The sequence below is a fragment of the Carcharodon carcharias genome, chromosome 20, assembly GCF_017639515.1.
Source record: "Carcharodon carcharias isolate sCarCar2 chromosome 20, sCarCar2.pri, whole genome shotgun sequence".
In the NCBI taxonomy this organism is placed as follows: Eukaryota; Metazoa; Chordata; class Chondrichthyes; order Lamniformes; family Lamnidae; genus Carcharodon; species Carcharodon carcharias.
Window position 1 is genome coordinate 115,143,305 of NC_054486.1, and position 20,410 is coordinate 115,163,714.

A 20,410-nucleotide genomic window follows, 5' to 3' on the forward strand; every position below is an offset into this window, starting at 1 on the left:
GAGCAGTTTTCAATCAGTGAGATAATCAAAATGATATATTGCAAGATAATTGGTCCAAGCATTCGATGTAAATATTGTATCGTTCTATTAATCTCAGAGAATGAGCTGTCAAGGTGTCACTCATTTATCAATCTGCATTAAGGATAAAAAGTGAGCATTTGTAAATGTAGAATGCCAAGTAGCAGAGCCAATGGTCACCTTAACAAACCCTCAGCAATGTAAATAAACAGCTCATTAGGATACACTGAGACCTAGCACTTTAATGATATTAGCCAACTGACAGATTAATACAGCAAGCTTGTTGGATTCGCTTAAGAAGTTAATAGGGACATGATTATATCAGGGAGTGAAACCAAGTACTGACCCCATGTTATACAAGTAGAGATAGCTGAATGTATAAGCAAATAAGTGAGAGAGAGTTATAACATGAGAGACAGAAAAAGACAGAGAGACAGGCAGAAAGAGAGAGATTGAGATACAGAGAGAGGCAGAGAGAAAGACAGACAGAAGTGTGAGAGATAGACAGAAAGAGTCAGAAAGATAGAAACAGCGATAGACAGGAAGAGATAGAGAGACGGAATGAGAGAGAGAAATGGAGAGAGAAAGTCAGAGACAGGAAGAAAGAGAGAGACACAGCAAGGGACAGAGAGAGAAAGAGTGACAGAGAGGATAAGAGGTACAATGAGATCTCAGAGAGGTAGAATGAGAAATTGTGTGAGAGAGAAAGATTTACAGGTCGTGCTGAAGTTACTGCAGAGAGAGAGAGTTATTATTGGACAGCCTCCCTGTCAGAATGTATATCAGCAACAGAGACAGAGAAACATATCGGCAAGTTAAAACATGCGATTTTATAATAATTACTTAAACAGCAAGATTTTTTCATTCATTCTTGGGCTGTGGGTGTTGCTGGCTGGGCCAGCATTTATTGCCCATCCCCAATTGCCCTTGTTCAGGGGGCATTTAAGAGTCAACCACATTGGTGTGGGTCTGGAGTCACATGTAGGCCAGACCAGGTAAGGACAGCAGATTTCCTTCCCTAAAGGACATTAGTGACCCAGAAGGGTTTTTACAACAATCGACAATGGCTTCATTGTCATTTTTATTCAATTCAAATTCCACCATCTGTACTGGCACAATCTGTGCCCTGGGTCTCGGGGTTACCAGCCCAGTGACAATACCACCTTGCCACCCACCTCCCCTTAAAATACTTAACAGTAAAACTGGATTTTACCAACAATTTAAAAATGATATCTTATTAATAATAAACTGAAACAAACAATTAAAACATCAAACTCAATAATAAACAGATAGGGTATTTTCTCCCTTAGAGGCAACTTTACTCTGTATTTTATCCATACTGAGGTGGTTGTAGGCATTACAGGGATAGGGAGGGAGAGAGTGCTGGGGAAGGAGTGCACATTGAGGAGGGAGAGAGGGAGGGGGTGCACATTGAGGAGGGAGGGAGGGAGAGAGGGAGGGAGTGCACATTGAGAGGGAGGGAGGGAGAGAGGGAGGGGGTGCACATTGAGGAGGGAGGGAGGGAGAGAGGGAGGGGGTGCACATTGAGAGGGAGGGAGGGAGGGAGGGAATGCACAGTGAGGAGGGAGAGAGGGAGGGGGTGCACAGTGAGGAGGGAGGGAGGGAGGGAATGCACAGTGAGGAGGGAGAGAGGGAGAGAGGGAGGGAGTGCACATTGAGGAGGGAGGGAGGGAGGGAGTGCACAGTGAGGAGGGAGGGAGAGAGGGAGGGGGTGCACAGTGAGGAGGGAGGGAGGGAGAGAGGGAGGCAGTGCACAGTGAGGAGGGAGGGAGGGAGAGAGGGAGGGAGTGCACAGTGAGGAGGGAGGGAGGGAGAGAGGGAGGGAGTGCACAGTGAGGAGGGAGGGAGAGAGGGAGGGAGGGGGTGCACAGTGAGGAGGGAGGGAGGGAGAGAGGGAGGGAGTGCACAGTGAGGAGGGAGGGGGTGCACAGTGAGGAGGGAGGGAGGGAGAGAGGGAGGGAGTGCACAGTGAGGAGGGAGGGGGTGCACAGTGAGGAGGGAGGGATGGAGAGAGGGAGGGAGTGCACAGTGAGGAGGGAGGGAGGGAGAGAGGGAGGGGGTGCACAATGAGGAGGGAGGGAGGGAGGGGGTGCACAGTGAGGAGGGAGGGAGAGAGGGAGGCAGGGAGTGCACAGTGAGGAGGGAGGGAGGGAGAGAGGGAGGGGGTGCACAGTGAGGAGGGAGGGAGAGAGGGAGGCAGGGAGTGCACAGTGAGGAGGGAGGGAGGGAGAGAGGGAGGGGTGCACAGTGAGGAGGGAGGGAGGGAGAGAGGGCGGGGAGAGCACAGTGAGGAGGGCAGGGAGGGGAGAGAGGGAGGGGTTGCACAGTGCGTGAGGGAGGGAGGGAGAGAGAGGGAGGGGGTGCACCGTGAGGGAGGGAGGGAGGGAAGAGAGGGAGGGGGTGCACAGTGAGGAGGGAGGGAGGGGGTGCACAGTGAGGAGGGAGGGAGGGAGAGAGGGAGGGGGTGCACAATGAGGAGGGAGGGAGGGAGGGGGTGCACAGTGAGGAGGGAGGGAGGGAGAGAGGGAGGGGGTGCACAGTGAGGAGGGAGGGAGGGAGAGGCAGGGGGTGCACAGTGAGGAGGGAGGGAGGGAGAGAGGGAGGGGGTGCACAGTGAGGAGGGAGGGAGAGAGGGAGGCAGGGGGTGCACAGTGAGGAGGGAGGGAGGGGGTGCACAGTGAGGAGGGAGGGAGGGGGTGCACAGTGAGGAGGGAGGGAGGGAGGGAGGGGGTGCACAATGAGGAGGGAGGGAGGGAGGGGGTGCTAGGTGCTGTGCAGATGACCCTCTGTGAGGTCATGTACATAGTGATTGTGTGGGCCTCCCACTTGCTCTTAGAGAGTTAATCCTCTCTGAATAATCCTCCACACTGAAAATTCCTCCACTCTCCACAACCAGAGGTTAAAGTTGGTGCAAGGGACAGATCAAAACTTAAGGACCAGGCTTGCGGAGGGACTCCATACCTATCAGCACTTGCTCCACATGTATTTGCTCCCTACATAATCCAGATGCCTTATCTAGTAATGAAATGAATGCCTCTTGGTCTTAAGACGTGGTGTGTTCCTTTCAGTGTATGAAGCATAAATAACTAGGGCCTGAAAGATCATTTCATCAGCTTCCTCAGGAGTAGAGTGGCTGGAACAATAAACTGGGGCTGTTTGGAGACATCATCGAGGAGTCTCCCCAGCCTCAAGTCACACAGACGGCGGGTGAAAGATTTCACCTGCAATGTCTCTTTATGCAAATCCCCTTGACCTCAGGATTCTCACGTGCCTGTAGGCTACAGCCTGCTCCACACCCTCACTTTGTTCTGTTCTGTCACAAAAAGCTGTGTCACTCTTGTTCTGCCATTATTTCCTGGCATTTTTGAAGGCCATCCCAGTGGCTGACAGTCTTGGAGGGGCTGTGATGAAAGGGCTGCTTTCAGCCAAGGCAGGCTGAACAGAGGCCTGTGTTAGGCCCCAGTTATAACAAGTTTGGGCACAGTCCCTTATCACAGGGAGACCATGGCTGTTATCAGTCATTTCTATCGCACTGTGAGATATCCAAGCTTCACTGACACAGAACAAACTCGAATCAAAACAAAACCCCCAGCGCATTAACCATCCCGGCAGCTTCGGAGAAAATCTCTCAATCCCACTCCTCCACCGCCCCCCCTCCTAATTTTCATACCTCATTGTTCAAAGATCCTGACACTCGCACCCTTCCCTCTGACACCACCCCCAAGTTACCATCTCAGCCCTGAGGGCAGGTATTGCAAAATATTCAGCTACGGAGGCATCGCAGACTCCCAGGTACAAGCAGCTCCTCGTGGGTGAGCTCAGTCAACCTGGTCTCAAAGGCTGTGGGTCTTTGACTTGGGTCAGGCTTCATAAGATCATATGAAATAGGAGGAGGCCATTTCACCCCTCGAGCCTGCTCCACCATTCATATGGATCATGGCTGATCTGATTGGGTCCTTAGAGCCACGTTCTTGCCTTCTTCCCATAACCCTTGACTCCCTTGTCGATAAAAAATCTGTCTAACTCAGCCTTGAATATAATTCAGTGACCCAGCCTCCACTGCTCTCTAGGGAAGAGAATTCCACCGATTAATGGCCCTCTGAGAGAGGAAATTCCTCATCTTACTTTTAAATGGGAGACAACTTACTTTGAAACTGTGCCCCCTAGTTCCAGATTCCCCGATGAGGGGAAACATCCCCTCAGCATCTACCCTGTCAAAGCCCCTCAGAGCATCTTTCAGGTTTCAGTAAGATTCTTCTAAGTTTCAACAGGCCCAAGCTGCTCATAGATAACTGTTTCATCGCAGAAAGCAGTCCAGTGCTGTGGCTTCTCTCTCAACTTCAATTCCTGGTTGAACAGCTTTGTCCCCAGGATTGAGAATGAATTCGACTGGATATTGATGGAGAACTCATGTCCCTCAGCCACCTTTTCTCCCCTTCCTGACCAAGGGTCAGTGAGAGTCAGCACCTTCAGGAGAGGAGGGGGACCCTGTACCCCAGTGAGAGTCAGCATCTTCAGGAGAGGAGGGGACATGTACCCCAGTGAGAGTCAGCACCTTCAGGAGAGGAGGGGGACCTGTACCCCAGTGAGAGTCAGCACCTTCAGGAGAGGAGGGGGACCCTGTACCCCAGTGAGAGTCAGCATCTTCAGGAGAGGAGGGGGACATGTACCCCAGTGAGAGTCAGCACCTTCAGGAGAGGAGGGGGACCTGTACCCCAGTGAGAGTCAGCACCTTCAGGAGAGGAGGGGGACCTGTACCCCAGTGAGAGTCAGCACCTTCAGGAGAGGAGGGGAACTGTACCCCAGTGAGAGTCAGCACCTTCAGGAGAGGAGGGGACATGTACCCCAGTGAGAGTCAGCACCTTCAGGAGAGGAGGGGGACTTGTACACCAGTGAGAGTCAGCACCTTCAGGAGAGGAGGGGGACCTGTACCCCAGTGAGAGTCAGTACCTTCAGGAGAGGAGGGGGACCCGTACCCCGGTGAGAGTCAGCACCTTCAGGAGAGGAGGGGGACCCGTACCCCGGTGAGAGTCAGCACCTTCAGGAGAGGAGGGGGACCTGTACCCCAGTGAGAGTCAGCACCTTCAGGAGAGGAGGGGGACCTGTACCCCAGTGAGAGTCAGCATCTTCAGGAGAGGAGGGGACCTGTACCCCAGTGAGAGTCAGCACCTTCAGGAGAGGAGGGGACCTGTACCCCAGTGAGAGTCAGTATCTTCTGGTCAAGCATGTACATTGTTTGAAAAAAAAAACGTAAATTCTGGACATACTCAGTTGATCTGACAGTGTCTGTCGAGAGGGTAACTGAGGTAACTTTTCAGACTGACGACCATTAATCAGAACTCTTTCTATTTCAGATTTACAGCATCTGTGGTATTTTGCTTTTGTATTAATGTACATAGTGAATTGTGTAGAACAATGTCCTTGTATTCAGAGAGTTAATATTCTCTGAATAATTCTGCTCACAGAAAGCCACTTCATGAGGGATTAAGACTGAGTGACTAATTCTCCTCGCTGGTGAACTGTGCAGCAGACCTAACAAATCGCATCATTTATTGTCTAAAATGCATCAGTGCTTCAGAGGGATGAAAGACTCAATCGCAGGTTGGCTGCCGATTGTGAGTGAAAGGCTTGTCATGTTTAGCAGGGAGATGTACAGTCACTAGCAGAGACACAAGGCCATTGCACTGCCTCTCATCACTCATTTCCAGGCCACTGTACTCCCAACACACACACTCTCAAAGGGAAATTGGATTTGATGGAAAAACATTGTTAACCTTTCCAACATGGGTCAGGCCTTCAGAATACATTAGTCCTGAAGGGCAGAGGGTCCACATCCCAAAAACTATCCAGAGCTCAAGTTGGATGACAAACCTAGGTGCTGACTCTCACTGGGGTACAGGTCCCCCTCCTCTTCTGAAGGTGCTGACTCACTGGGGTACAGGTCCCCCTCCTCTCCTGAAGGTGCTGACTCTCACTGGGGTACAGGTCCCCTCCTCTCCTGAAGGTGCTGACTCACTGGGGTACAGGTCCCCCTCCTCTCCTGAAGGTGCTGACTCTCACTGGGGTACAGGGTTCCCTCCTCTCCTGAAGGTGCTGACTCTCACTGGGGTACAGGTCCCCCTCCTCTCCTGAAGGTTCTGACCCACGCTGCTGGAATGAATTTCCTGAATTTCTAGCAGTGTTTGGGCAATGGTTAGGAAAAATCTTTTTATGAGAATTTATTGGAAGTTAAATATTTGAAAAAGCAGTTGATGTATGTGGATGAGAAAAATTATATTTATTGTACAATTGTATAGCTTTTGGTTTCTCTACACATTACAAAGTATGACCATTTAGTTAGAGCACAGAAACAGCACCTTCAGAACGCCAGCTCCATCTGGGTCATTATGTTTCAAATGAGCCTGATTTCATCCTATTCATCTAATTCGATGAACCTGTTCCTGTTCCTTTCTTCCAATTGTGTCTACCGAGCATCCCTTTAGATGCATCCATTGTATTTGCCAGGACTCTGTGAACTCCTCTGCCAAGCCTTGAACTCACGCCTTTCGAGTTTCTTTTTATTGGTTTATGGGATATGGGCTTCAGTGGCTGGGCCAGCATTCATTGCCCATCCCTAATTGCCCTTGAGAAGGTGGTGCTGAGCTGCCTTCTTGAACCGCTGCAGTCCATGTGGTGTAGGTACACCCACAGTGCTGTTAGGGAGGGAGATCCAGGGTTTTGACCCAGCGACAGTGAAGGAACGGCGGTATATTTCCAAGTCAGGATGGTGAGTGACTTGGAGGGGAACTTAAAGGTGGTGGTGTTCCCATCTATCTGCTGTCCTTGTCCTTCTAGATGGTAGTGGTCATGAGTTTGGAAGGTGCTGTCTAAGGAGCCTTGGTGAGTTCCTGCAGTGCATCTTGTAGATGGTACACACTGCTGCTACTGTGCATTGGTGGTGGAGGGAGTGAATGTTTATGGATGTGGTGCCGATCAAGCAGGCTCCTTTGTCCCAAAGGTGTTGAGCTTCTTGAGTGTTATGGGAGCTGTACTCATCCAGGAAAGTGGGGAGTATTCCATCACACTCCTGACTTGTGGCTTGTAGATGGTGGACAGGCTTTGGGGAGTCAGGAGGTGAGTTACTCACTGCAGGATTCCTAGCCTCTGACCTGCTCTTGTAGCCACAGAATTTATGTGGCTAGTCCAGTTCAGTTTCTGGTCAATGGTAACCCCCAGGATGTTGATAGTGGGGGATTCAGTGATGGTAATGCCATTGAATGTCAAGGGGCAATGGTTAGATACTGTCTTGTTGGAGATGGTCATTGCCTGGCACTTGTGTGTGAATGTTACTTGCCATTTGTCAGCCCAAGTCTGGATATTGTCCAGGTCTTGCTACATTTGGACATGGACTGCTTCAGTATCTGAGGAGTTGCGAATGGTGCTGAACATTGTGCAATCATCAGTGAACATCTCCACTTCTGACCTTATGATGGAAGGAAGGTCATTGATGAAGCAGCTGAAGATGGTTGGGCCGAGGACACTACCCTGAGGAACTCCTGCAGTGATGTCCTGGAGCTGAGATGACTGACCTCCAACAACCACAAACATCCTTTGTGCTAGGTATGTCTCCAACCAGTGGAGAGTTTTCCCCCTGATTCCCATTGACTCCAGTTTTGCTAGGGCTCCTTGATGTCACACTCGGTCAAATGCTGCCTTGATGTCAAGGGCAGTCACTCTCACCTCACCTCGGGAGTTCAACTTTATTGTCCATGTTTGAACCAAGACCGAGGTCAGCAGCTGAGTGGCTCTGGTGGAACCCAAACTGAGCATCAGTGAGCAGGTTATTGCTAAGCTAGTGCCACTTGATAGCACTGTTGATGATCCCTTCCATCACTTTACTGATGATGGAGAGTAGACTGATGGGGCAGTAATTGGTCGGGTTGGATTTGTCCTGCTTTTTGTGTACGGGACATACCTGGGCAATTTTCCACATAGCCGGGTAGATGCCAGTGTTGTAGCTGTACTGGAACAACTTGGCTAGGGACACGGCCAGTGTAGGTGCACAAGTCTTCAGCACTATTGCCGGAATATTGTCAGGGCCCATTGCTTTTAAATTATCCAGTGCCTTCAGTCATTTCTCGATATCACGGGGAGTGAATCGAATTGGCTGAAGACTGGCATCTGTGATGCTGGGAACCTCAGGAGGAGGCCGAGATGGATCATCCACTTCTGGCTGAAGATTGTAGTAAATGCTTTAGCTTCATCTTTCGCATGTGGAGAGAAACTCCTCTCTCCCTACATGTCCCCCCAAATTCATCTTCTCTAAGAGACCCACTTCTTGCTTTCTTGATCGTATTTCTTCTGAGCAGCTGAGCACCCAACTTGCCCTCAGTGATCCCCATGTTAGCTGTTCTCTCTTGTCACTCGTTGTCCTTCTCACCTTCAAATCTGCTGTTATCACCCACCCCTCAAAATTCCACCATAAGGGTGTTATATCAAAGCAACTTGTTGTTGAAAAGGAGACAGGAAGAGTGACTTATCTCATTCTAAGCTGATTTTTTTTAAATCAAGAGAAAACAGAGAGGTGGGAATGCAGAAGAAAGACTGAGGTTGCTCAGTAAAAATTTTAATGAAAGCATTAAAAGACCATTCAATGGTACATTTTTTCAGATGGTTGTGAAATATCTAAATATTTGCACTTAAAATTTTTGTTTAAAACTCATTTGGGATGTTAGAAATTTCACTGTGAGGGGAAAATGGTGCATGTACGTTTTTCAGAAAGCATTTGGAGTAATTTGGGAGAAAATGATTTGTGTAACACAAGGTGTGACAAGGAGCCAATTCAGAAATAGACACAACATTAATATAACTCCCTAGTGGAGCACGAATTACTGACATCACAGAGAAACATAATAGGCAAGTGGGGAAACTTCAGAACAGGCAGAGAACTTTCACAACAGACTGCCAATGAAGAGCAGCTGCACAAGAACGTTAATGCATTCAGGGCAAGATAAGGCATGGCGCGTTATCAATTATATAATAAACTGTGCGTTACTAGGTATAACACTGTACATATTATATAACACACGGTGTGCTACTAGGTATAACACTCGTGATGGATTCTCCCTTTGCTTCAACTGGTGAGTGTCTAGCGAGGACAGCAATTGCTCACTGTCTAGGTTGCTGTCATTTCATATGTGATGTTAAACCAAATCTTGACATATATTGTCTTGATATATAATCTCGCGTATATATTATATATAACACGCGCGTATATGAAGCACATCATGTGTAACACTCTTGGGGAGGTGAGTGTGACAGGGAAGAAGCCAAATTCTTGGGATTCATTCAGAGCCCTATCCAAATCTCAGCTCTGGTTTTAACGCCATGTTTTACAAATCACACCTGTCCACTCGGCATCCTGCAGGGGCCCCCCCTTTATTCATACCCATCATTCAGAGTAACATCCTTGAATCCTGACACTTCATTGTGCGGGGAGTGGGTCCAGTTGGTGCTGTTGGTCTGAAGCAAGGGGGCGTTTAAGCCTTTCTTGCTGTACTGCCCAGCGTGGACGGATTCCATTCCAGTCATTCTCACTCCAAGTGCAGTCAGAGTCTATGTGCAGGAGCATCACTGCGAGATGTTGGGGAGAGGGGAATTAAAGTTGCTGTACCTTTCCACAGTCACCCGTTTCATAATGAGATCCCCATTAATCCTCAGAGCTTTCTCCTGACGCTACCGGAACCAGCAGTTCAGTCGGTGAGTCTGTCCCATCTCTGGGGCCTTGTCATAGCCGAGCTGGTCCTGCAGGAGAGCGTGGAATCAGCTGCTCCACCCGGTCGAGGGAGCCTGGTTTCTCTGCTCCCGATCCAGTTTGGGTTTGCCCCTCCACCCAGTCCATGCTTGCTGAGCTCTTGCTGCTCCCAGCATCCTCTGGACTCAGGTCTACACTGTCTCCGTGGTGACAGGTCGCAGCTGCAAGAAAAGATGGAGATTTTTCATTGATTGGTTTACTCCCCGGGGACCACTGGGTGCACCTCCCCCCTGCCCTGAGACAACCTCCACCCTGAGTGAGAGAGGGAGCGCGAGTTCCCAATGGTTCTCAGCCACAGGGTCTGGAGCTGCGACTTCCAGAGCCTCATCGATACCTTCCATCTGCACAGAGGTGGCCAACAGCGAGCTGGGCAGAACTAGAAATTATGTCACCACTGATCCCTCGTCCAATGCACTGGACTGGAAAAGTTATACAAAGATCCAGAAGTTTTTTGGCCCAATTCATTTGTGGAATGTGGGTGTCAGTGGCAAAGCCAGACCAGGTAAGGATGTCAGATTTCCTTCCATTAAGGGCTTTATTGAACCAGGTGAGTTTTTACAGCAATCCGATTTACCAGGAATAGGTAGTTTTTCATTCCAAATTTATTTAATTAGTTGAATTTAAATTCTCCAGCTGCCGTGGTGGAATTTGAACTCTTGTCTCCAGAGCATTAGATGAGGCCTCTGGATTAATGGTCCAGTAACGTAACCACTCCACTATAATCCTCAAATTACAAGGGAGGCGGTGGTGGGTATGAAGAGGGAAAGGAATAGAGAGACAGAGCGAGGGGGTTGGGGGGGAGGTCAGGAAGTTTCTCATTGCAGGTCACACCAGGCAACTGCCTATGCCTGACCCTATAAGCCCACACCTCACCCATCTCCCTGAGTCCACAGCAGCCCTCATGACACTGGCTCTGAGCTGCTGAAAGTAGTCAGCGCCTGTCAAGCTTGGGCAGGTCTGGTGGGTTGGGACACTGTCACTACAACTGATCGCTGAACGCAGCACCATCAGTCTCCTGCTATCTAGCTCTCCTCCTCTGCCTTCAAGGTAGCGAGGGGAGGGCAGGCCTGCCCAGAGATAACAGAGAACCAGGGGCCGGGGTTATTCGTCAATGCTCCAATCAGGACCCAGGCTCAGCCAAGTGAGAAAAACAATAAATGCACAGCACCTGGAAAATGCAAGTTTTGTTACATCCAAAAGTCAAACACTGACCCCAGCACACAACCACTCAGCATTCTGTGAAAGTCTTGTGTCAAAGCCCCGGAAAGGTAGAGGCCATATACTGCACAGTAAGATCCCATTAATACCAGTTGCTCTGCTTTGCTGATGTTTCATTTTCCTTTTATTTAATTCTGAGGATGTGGGTATTGGAGACAAGACCAGCACATATCGCAAACCCCAGACTCCCCTTGAGAAGGTGGTGGTGAGCTGCCTTCTTGAATCATTGCTATCCGTGTGTTGAAGGCACACGTACAATACTGTTAAGCAATCACGTTCTCCACATACCCCCAAATCGATCCCAAACCAATCCCACTGTCCCACTCCCTTGCATAGCCCTGTATCAATCCCAAACTAATCCCACTGCCCCACTCTCTCCCCATAGCCCTGTATCAATCCCCAAATTAATCCCACTGCCCCACTCTCTCCCCATAGTCCTGTATCAATCCCAAACGAATCCCACTGCCCCGCTCTCTCCCCATAGTCCTGTATCAATCCCAAACTAATCCCACTGCCCCAAACTCTCTCCATAGCCCTGTATCAATCCCCAATTAATCCCACTGCCCCACTCTCTCCCCATAGCCCTGTATCAATCCCCAATTAATCCCACTGCCCCAAACTCTCTCCATAGCCCTGTATCAATCCCCAATTAATCCCACTGCCCCACTCTCTCCCCATAGCCCTGTATCAATCCCCAATTAATCCCACTGCCCCGCTCTCTCCCCATAGCCCTGTATCAATCCCAAACTAATCCCACTGCCCCACTCTCTCCCCATAGCCCTGTATCAATCCCAAACTAATCCCACTGTCCCCACTCTCTCCCCATAGCCCTGTATCAATCCCAAACTAATCCCACTGCCCCACTCTCTCCCCATAGCCCTGTATCAATCCCCAAACTAATCCCACTGCCCCCTCTCTCCCCATAGCCCTGTATCAATCCCCAAATTAATCCCACTGCCCCGGTCTCTCCCCATAGCCCTGTATCAATCCCCAAACTAATCCCACCCCACACTCTCCCCATGGCCCTGTATCAATCCCAAACTAATCCCACTGTCCCACTCTCTCCCCGTAAACCCTGTATCAATCCCCAAACTAATCCCACTGCCCCGCTCTCTCCCCATAGCCCTGTATCAATCCCCAAATTAATCCCACTGCCCCACTCTCTCCCCATAGTCCTGTATCAATCCCAAACTAATCCCAATGCCCCACTCTCTCCCCATAGCCCTGTATCAATCCCAAATTAATCCCACTGCCCCAAACTCTCCCCACAGCCCTGTATCAATCCCCAATTAATCCCACTGCCCCACTCTCTCCCCATAGCCCTGTATCAATCCCCAAATTAATCCCACTGACCCCGTCTCTCCCCATAACCCTGTATCAATCCCAAACTAATCCCACTGCCCCACTCTCTCCCCATAGCCCTGTATCAATCCCAAACTAATCCCACTGCCCCACTCTCTCCCCATAGCCCTGTATCAATCCCCAAACTAATCCCACTGCCCCCTCTCTCCCCATAGCCCTGTATCAATCCCCAAACTAATCCCACTGCCCCGATCTCTCCCCATAGCCCTGTATCAATCCCCAAACTAATCCCACCCCCACACTCTCCCCATGGCCCTGTATCAATCCCAAACTAATCCCACTGTCCCACTCTCTCCCCGTAAACCCTGTAACAATCCCAAATTAATCCCACTGTCCCGCTCTCTCCCTATAGCCCTGTATCAATCCAAACTAATCCCACTGCCCCACTCTCTCCCCATAGCTCTGTATCAATCCCCAAATTAATCCCACTGCCCCGCTCTCTCCCCATAGCCCTGTATCAATCCCCAAACTAATCCCACCCCACACTCTCCCCATGGCCCTGTATCAATCCCAAACTAATCCCACTGTCCCACTCTCTCCCCGTAAACCCTGTATCAATCCCCAAACTAATCCCACTGCCCCGCTCTCTCCCCATAGCCCTGTATCAATCCCCAAATTAATCCCACTGCCCCACTCTCTCCCCATAGTCCTGTATCAATCCCAAACTAATCCCACTGCCCCACTCTCTCCCCGTAAACCCTGTATCAATCCCCAAACTAATCCCACTGCCCCGCTCTCTCCCCATAGCCCTGTATCAATCCCCAAATTAATCCCACTGCCCAACTCTCTCCCCATAGTCCTGTATCAATCCCAAACTAATCCCACTGCCCCACTCTCTCCCCATAGCCCTGTATCAATCCCAAACTAATCCCACTGCCCCACTCTCTCCCCATAGCCCTGTATCAATCCCCAAACTAATCCCACTGCCCCCTCTCTCCCCATAGCCCTGTATCAATCCCCAAACTAATCCCACTGCCCCGGTCTCTCCCCATAGCCCTGTATCAATCCCCAAACTAATCCCACCCCCACACTCTCCCCATGGCCCTGTATCAATCCCAAACTAATCCCACTGCCCCACTCTCTCCCCATAGCCCTGTATCAATCCCAAACTAATCCCACTGTCCCGCTCTCTCCCCATGGCCCTGTATCAATCCCAAACTAATCCCACTGTCCCACTCTCTCCCCGTAAACCCTGTAACAATCCCAAATTAATCCCACTGTCCCGCTCTCTCCCTATAGCCCTGTATCAATCCAAACTAATCCCACTGCCCCACTCTCTCCCCATAGCCCTGTATCAATCCCCAAACTAATCCCACTGCCCCCCCCTCTCCCCATAGTCCCGTATCAATCCCCAAATTAATCCCACTGCCCTGTGTTCTGATGAAGTCATACGGACTTGAAACGTTAACTGTTCTCCTCTCCGCAGATGTTGTCAGAACTGCTGAGTTTTTCCAGCTATTTTTGTTTTTGTTTCAGATTTCTAGCATCTGCAGTATTTTGCTTTTACCCAAATTAATCCAATGCCCTGTGCTCTCCACATTGCCATCTCAATCCCAAACTAATCCCACTGCCCCACTCTCCACATAGCCCTGTATCAATCCCAAACAAGATCCAGATAATGACCATATCCAACAAGAGAGGAACTAACTATCTCCCCATAACTTTCAGTGGCATTACCATCACTGAATCACCCACTATCAACATCCTGGGGGTTACCATTGACCAGAAACTGAACTGGACTAGCCATATAAATACTGTGGCTACAAGAGCAGATCAGAGACTAGGAATCCTGCAATGAGTAACTCACCTCCTGACTCCCCGAAGCCTGTCCACCATCTACAAGGCACAAGTCAGGAGTGTGATGGAACACTCTCCACTTGCCTGGATGAGTGCAACTCCAACTTCACTCAAGAAGCTTAACACCATCCAGGACAAAGCAGCCCACTTGATTGACACCCCTTCCACCAACATTCATTCCCTAGTGTAGCAATAGTGTGTACCATCTACAAGATGCACTGCAGGAATTCACCAAAGTTCCTTAGACAGCACCTTCTAAATCCGTGACCTCTACCACCTAGAAGGACAAGGGCAGCAGATAGATGGGAACACCACCACCTGGAAGTTCCCCTCCAAGCCACTCACCATCCTGATTTGGAAATATATCATCGTTCTTTCACTGTCGCTGGGTCAAAATCCTGGAACTCCCTCCCTAACGCGCTGTGGGTGTATCTACACCACACGGACAAAATCCTGGAACTCCCTCCCTAACAGCACTGTGGGTGTACCTACACCACAGGGACAAAATCCTGGAACTCCCTCCCTAACAGCACTGTGGGCGTAGCTACACCACATGGACAAAATCCTGGAACTCCCTCCCTAACACCACTGAGGGTGTACCTACACCACATGGACTGCAGCGGTTTGACAAGGCAGCTCACCACCGCCTTCTCAAGGGGCAATTAGGGATGGGCAATAAATGCTGGCCCAGCCAACGAAGCCCGCATCCCATGAAAAGGGTTTTAAAAACTAATCACACTGTCCTGCAGTGTGTGGTGTGGACAGCACAGCAGTGACAGCTGGAACCAGGTAGGTACAGAGCCCGGTTGAAGGTGATGCAGGGACAGTGGGAGGTGTGAGGAGTGACACTGATCATCACCTGACGCAGGGCTGGTTACAGTCGCAGTTTTGCGCCTTCTTTTCACATCGCCAGTACACAGCGAGCCAAGGTGGACACTGGTCTGCCTGCTGGGAAAAACGGACAGCCAGAATTAACAGGTTTCTCAGCAACTCCATCTAAACTGTTTAACACAGCAAATAGCCAACAATGTCAACCCCAGGAACAATGCAGAACATCACAAGGTGCAGGTTTGGGGGGACATTTTGACATCGAGTGAGAATTGGGCGGGTGTGAAGTCTTTGGATAATTCACCCCTTCAGGATGATCCCGGGGTCACTGGACAGTGATCAGGAGCAGGAACCCTGGCTGATTTCCCCTCTCTCTCTCTAACCCAGGGGTCACTGGACAGTGATCAGGAGCAGGAACCCTGGCTGATTTCCTCTCTCTCTCTCTCTCTCTCTCTCTCTCTAACCCAGGGATCACTGGACAGTGATCAGGAGCAGGAACCCTGGCTGATTTTCCCTCTCTCTCTCTAACCCAGGGATCACTGGACAGTGATCAGGAGCAGGAACCCTGGCTGATTTTCCCCTCTCTCCCTCTCTCTAACCCATGGATCACTGGACAGTGATCAGGAGCAGGAACCCAGGCTGATTTCCTCTCTCTCTCTAACCCAGGGATCACCGGACAGTGATCAGAAGCAAGAACCCTGGCTGATTTCCTCTCTCTCTCTCTAACCCAGGGATCACAGGACAATGATCAGGAGCAGGAACCTTGGCTGATTTCCCCTCTCTCTCTCTGTCTAACCCAGGGATCACTGGACAGTGATCAGGAGCAGGAACCCTGGCTGATTTCCCCTCTCTCTCTAACCCAGGGATCACTGGACAGTGATCAGGAGCAGGAACCCTGGCTGATTTCCCCTCTCTCTCTCTAACCCAGCGATCACTAGACAGTGATCAGGAGCAGGAACCCTGGCTGATTTCCCCTCTCTCTCTCTAACCCAGGGGTCACTGGACAGTGATCAGGAGCAGGAACCCTGGCTGATTTCCCCTCTCTCTCTAACCCAGGGATCACTGGACAGTGATCAGGAGCAGGAACCCTGGCTGATTTCCCCTCTCTCTCTAACCCAGGGATCACTGGACAGTGATCAGGAGCAGGAACCCTGGCTGATTTCCCCTCTCTCTCTCTAACCCAGCGATCACTAGACAGTGATCAGGAGCAGGAACCCTGGCTGATTTCCCCTCTCTCTCTCTAACCCAGGGGTCACTGGACAGTGATCAGGAGCAGGAACCCTGGCTGATTTCCCCTCTCTCTCTAACCCAGGGATCACTGGACAGTGATCAGGAGCAGGAACCCTGGCTGATTTCCCCCCCCTCTCTCTATCCCAGGGATCACTGGACAGTGATCAGGAGCAGGAACCCTGGCTGATTTCCTCTCTCTCTCTCTAACCCAGGGATCACTGGACAGTGATCAGGAGCAGGAACCCTGGCTGATTTCCCCTCTCTCTCTAATCTAGGGGTCACTGGACAGTGATCAGGAGCAGGAACCCTGGCTGATTTCCCCTCTCTCTCTAACCTAGGGGTCACTGGACAGTGATCAGGAGCAGGAACCCTGGCTGATTTCCCCTCTCTCTCTCTAACCCAGGGATCACTGGACAGTGATCAGGAGCAGGAACCCTGGCTGATTTCCCCTCTCTCTCTCTTTCTAACCCAGGGATCACTGGACAGTGATCAGGAGCAGGAACCCTGGCTGATTTCCCCTCTCTCTCTCTCTAACCAAGGGTCACTGGACAGTGATCAGGTGCAGGAACAAAAACAGGAAATGCTGGAAAAACTCAGCAGGTCTGGCAGCATCTGTGGAGAGAGAAGCAAAGTTAATGTTTTCAGTCCGTATGACCATTCTTCTGAGCTGATAGAAGGGGAAATATGATGCAATTTATACTGTTTAAGGGGCATGGAGCAGGTGGAGCTGGATAGAAGGCCAGCGATAGGTGGTGACTAAGGAGAGATTGTAAAAGATGTCATGAACTAAAGGACAAAGGGAGTGTTGGTGGTAGTGGTAGTGGTAAGGGCTAAAAATGGTGCTGCTAGAGGCGTAAAGTTAAGGAAACAGAGTGTAATAATAGCAGAACAAGGGTAACATTGTGTGAAAGAACAACATGGAATAAGTGACAGATAGACCTGGAGGGGACAGGGTGGGGAGAGGAGGCAGTGGTGGGGTAAAAAAGATAGAAAATGGGATAGAAGGGGGGATAAGACCATGGATAAATAAATAAAAATAAAATAAATGGATAAAAAATATAAATAAATGTAGAAAAAAGGGGGATTAAAAAAGCGGTGAGGATAGAGGAGAGAGTTCAAGATCTAAAATTGTTGAATTCAATATTCAGTCCGGATGGCTGTAAAGTGCCCAGTCGGAAGATGAGGTGCTGTTCCTGCAGTTTGCGTTGGGCTTCACTGGAACAATGCAGCAAGCCAAGGACGGACATGTGGGCATGAGAGCAGGGTGGAGTGTTGAAATGGCAAGCGACAGGGAGGTCTGGGTCATGATTGTGGACAGACTGAAGGTGTTCTGCAAAGCGGTCATCCAGTCTGCGTTTGGTCTCTCCAATGGAGAGGAAACCACATTGGGAGCAGCGAATGCAGTAGACTAAATTGAGGGAAGTGCAAGTGAAATGCTGCTTCACTTGAAAGGAGTGTTTGGGCCCTTGGACAGTGAGAAGAGAGGAAGTAAAGGGGTAGGTGTTGCACCATCTGTGGGAGGGGTTTGAGGAGTAGGGGGTGAAGGAGGAGTGGACCAGGGTGTCCCAAGGGGAACGATCCCTACGGAATACCGCCGGGGGGGTGAAGAGAAGATGTGTTTGCTGGTGGCATCATGCTGGAGTTGGCGGAAATGGCGGAGGATGATCCTTTGAATGCGGAGGCTGGTGGGGTGATAATTGAGGACAAGGGGGACCCTATCATGTTTCTGGGAGGGAGAGGAAGGTGTGAGGGCAGAGGTGCAGGAGGTGGGTCGGACACGGTTGAGGATCCTGTCAACCATGGGGGGGGGTGGGGGGTCCTCAGTTAAGGAAATAGGAAAACATGTAAAGTTATGTCAAGGAGCAGGAATGCTGGCTGATTTCCCCTCTCTCTCTCTAACCCAGGGATCACTGGACAGTGATCAGGAGCAGGAACCCTGGCTGATTTCCCCTCTCTCTCTCTAACCCAGGGATCACTGGACAGTAATCAGGAGCAGGAACCCTGGCTGATTTCCCCTCTCTCTCTCTAACCCAGGGATCACTGGACAGAGATCAGGAGCAGGAATCCTGGCTGATTTCCTCTCTCTCTCTCTAACCCAGGGGTCACTGGACAGTGATCAGGAGCAGGAACCCTGGCTGATTTCCCCTCTCTCTCTCTTTCTAACCCAGGGATCACCGGACAGTGATCAGGAGCAGGAACCCTGGCTGATTTCCCCTCTCTCTCTAACCCAGGCGTCACTGGACAGAGATCAGGAGCAGGAACCCTGGCTGATTTCCTCTCTCTCTCTAATCCAGGCGTCACTGGACAGAGATCAGGAGCAGGAACCCTGGCTGATTTCCCCTCTCTCTTTCTAACTCAGGCGTCACTGGACAGAGATCAGGAGCAAGAACCCTGGCTGATTTCCCCTCTCTCTTTCTAACTCAGGCGTCACTGGACAGAGATCAGGAGCAAGAACCCTGGCTGATTTCCCCTCTCTCTCTCTAACCCAGGGATCACTGGACAGTGATCAGGAGCAGGAACCCTTTATCTTTGGCCCACCTCGGACAGCGCTGAGACTCGTTCTGCTTTGAACGCTGTGCTCTGCGATGTTGCTGCACTTACCTGGATTTGTGCTGAAGGGTGGAGCACTTCCTGTGAGAGCTGTCGGTTAGAACCTCCAGTGGGTACAGAGGTACCAAAGGGTTAAACTGCAAAGTAAAAGATGATAAAGCAACATTACAGCAAGACAGGACCGGTGGGGAGTTTGCCTTCTTTAAGCGGGCAAGACTCCTGAAACTTTGCTGCAATGGGGGTTAGAATCATATCTCCGAGGCGGAGGTTTTCTTCCACAAATTGGAAGGATTTGGCCTGATCTGGATAAAAGCAAAATAACTGTGGATGCTGGAAATCAAGAACAAAAATACCTGGGAATACTCAGCAGATCTGACAGCGTCTGCGGAGAGGGATACAGTTGATGTTTTGAGTCCATATGACCTTTCATCAAATGAAAGGCTCTGATGAAGGGTCATACAGACTCGAAACGTTAACTGTATCCCTCTCCGCAGACGCTGTCAGACATGCTGAGTATTCCCAGGTATTTCTGTTTTTGGCCTGATCTGGACATGTGGATGCCAACCTGGGATTTTTGGGAACTGTAAACAAACTGCCTCATCCAAGAACTGACCAGACCTATAGGGGACCTGAGAAGGAGTTGTTTATTTGTGGTGAACTGTGGAGCATTTTAATTAATGAAGCCCCAGGAGACAGAAAGGCCATCACACAGGAGAGGGAAGAAACTGAAGTTGTGAACCTGCTGTGATTGAAGGCAGTCTTGTTGGGGAACAAGCTGAGGAAGGAAAGCTACCCTAACTGGCTCTCTCTCACTACCCTGCCTGCAATTGTGTGTGGCTTTCAATGTATAGCCAGAGAACCTCATCTGAGTGTAACTGGTCTGAATTTGGACCTGCAAAACCAAGACCAGTTGGTGAGAACTTCCAGGCGTCCACTGGGACTTCACATGAGGGAACTCCGTGTGCAGTGTGTGTGGTGTGTGCTGTGTGTATGGGGTGTGTGTGGGGTGTGTGGGGGGTGTGTGCGGTGTGTGTGGGGTGTGGTGTGTGCTGTGTGGTGTGGTGTGTGTGGGGTGTGGGGTGTGTGTGGGGTGTGCGGGATGTGTGTGGAGGGTGTGGGGTGTGGGGTGTGTGTGGGGTGTGGGGTGTGTGTGGGGTGTGTGGGGTGTGTGTGGGGTGTGGGGTGTGTGTGGGGTGTAGGGTGTGTGCTGTGTGGGGTGTGTGGGGTGTGTGGGGTGTGTGTGGGGTGTGTGGGGTGTGTGTGGGGTGTGTGGGGTGTGTGTGGGGTGTGTGTGGGGTGTAGGGTGTGTGCTGTGTGGGGTGTGTGTGGGGTGTGCGTGGGGTGTGTGTGGGGTGTGTGTGGGGTGTGTGTGGGGTGTGTGTGTGGGGTGTGTGTGGGGTGAGGGGTGTGGGGTGTGTGGGGTGTGCGTGGGGTGTGGGGTGTGTGGGGTGTGTGGGGTGTGTGTGGGGTGTGTGTGGGGTGTGGGGTGTGTGTGGGGTGTGTGTGGGGTGTGGGGGGTGTGTGGGGTGTGTGTGGGGTGTGGGGTGTGTGTGGGGTGTAGGGTGTGTGCTGTGTGGGGTGTGTGGGGTGTGT

The 20,410-nt window shown here is 50.7% G+C and overlaps 1 protein-coding gene across 10 annotated transcripts in view; it reads right to left on the reverse strand.

Moving 5' to 3' along the window:
• Positions 1 to 8,607: 8,607 nt before the first annotated feature.
• LOC121292766 (G patch domain-containing protein 2-like) overlaps positions 8,608 to 20,410 on the reverse strand; it is a 46,284-nt gene continuing 34,481 nt past the window's right edge. For 2 of the 10 annotated variants that reach the window (XM_041215130.1, XM_041215126.1), the window contains exons 8-10: positions 18,869 to 18,954; positions 15,069 to 15,154; positions 8,608 to 9,993 (exon numbers count right to left, since the gene is read on the reverse strand). In XM_041215130.1, the coding sequence (XP_041071064.1) occupies positions 9,806 to 9,993; positions 15,069 to 15,154; positions 18,869 to 18,954 (360 nt within the window). In that variant the 3' untranslated portion in view covers positions 8,608 to 9,805. Of the gene's footprint in view, positions 9,994 to 15,068; positions 15,158 to 18,868; positions 18,955 to 20,410 lie in introns of those variants that run through there. The other 8 variants (XM_041215125.1, XM_041215124.1, XM_041215127.1 and 5 more) reach the window with 7 other exon arrangements.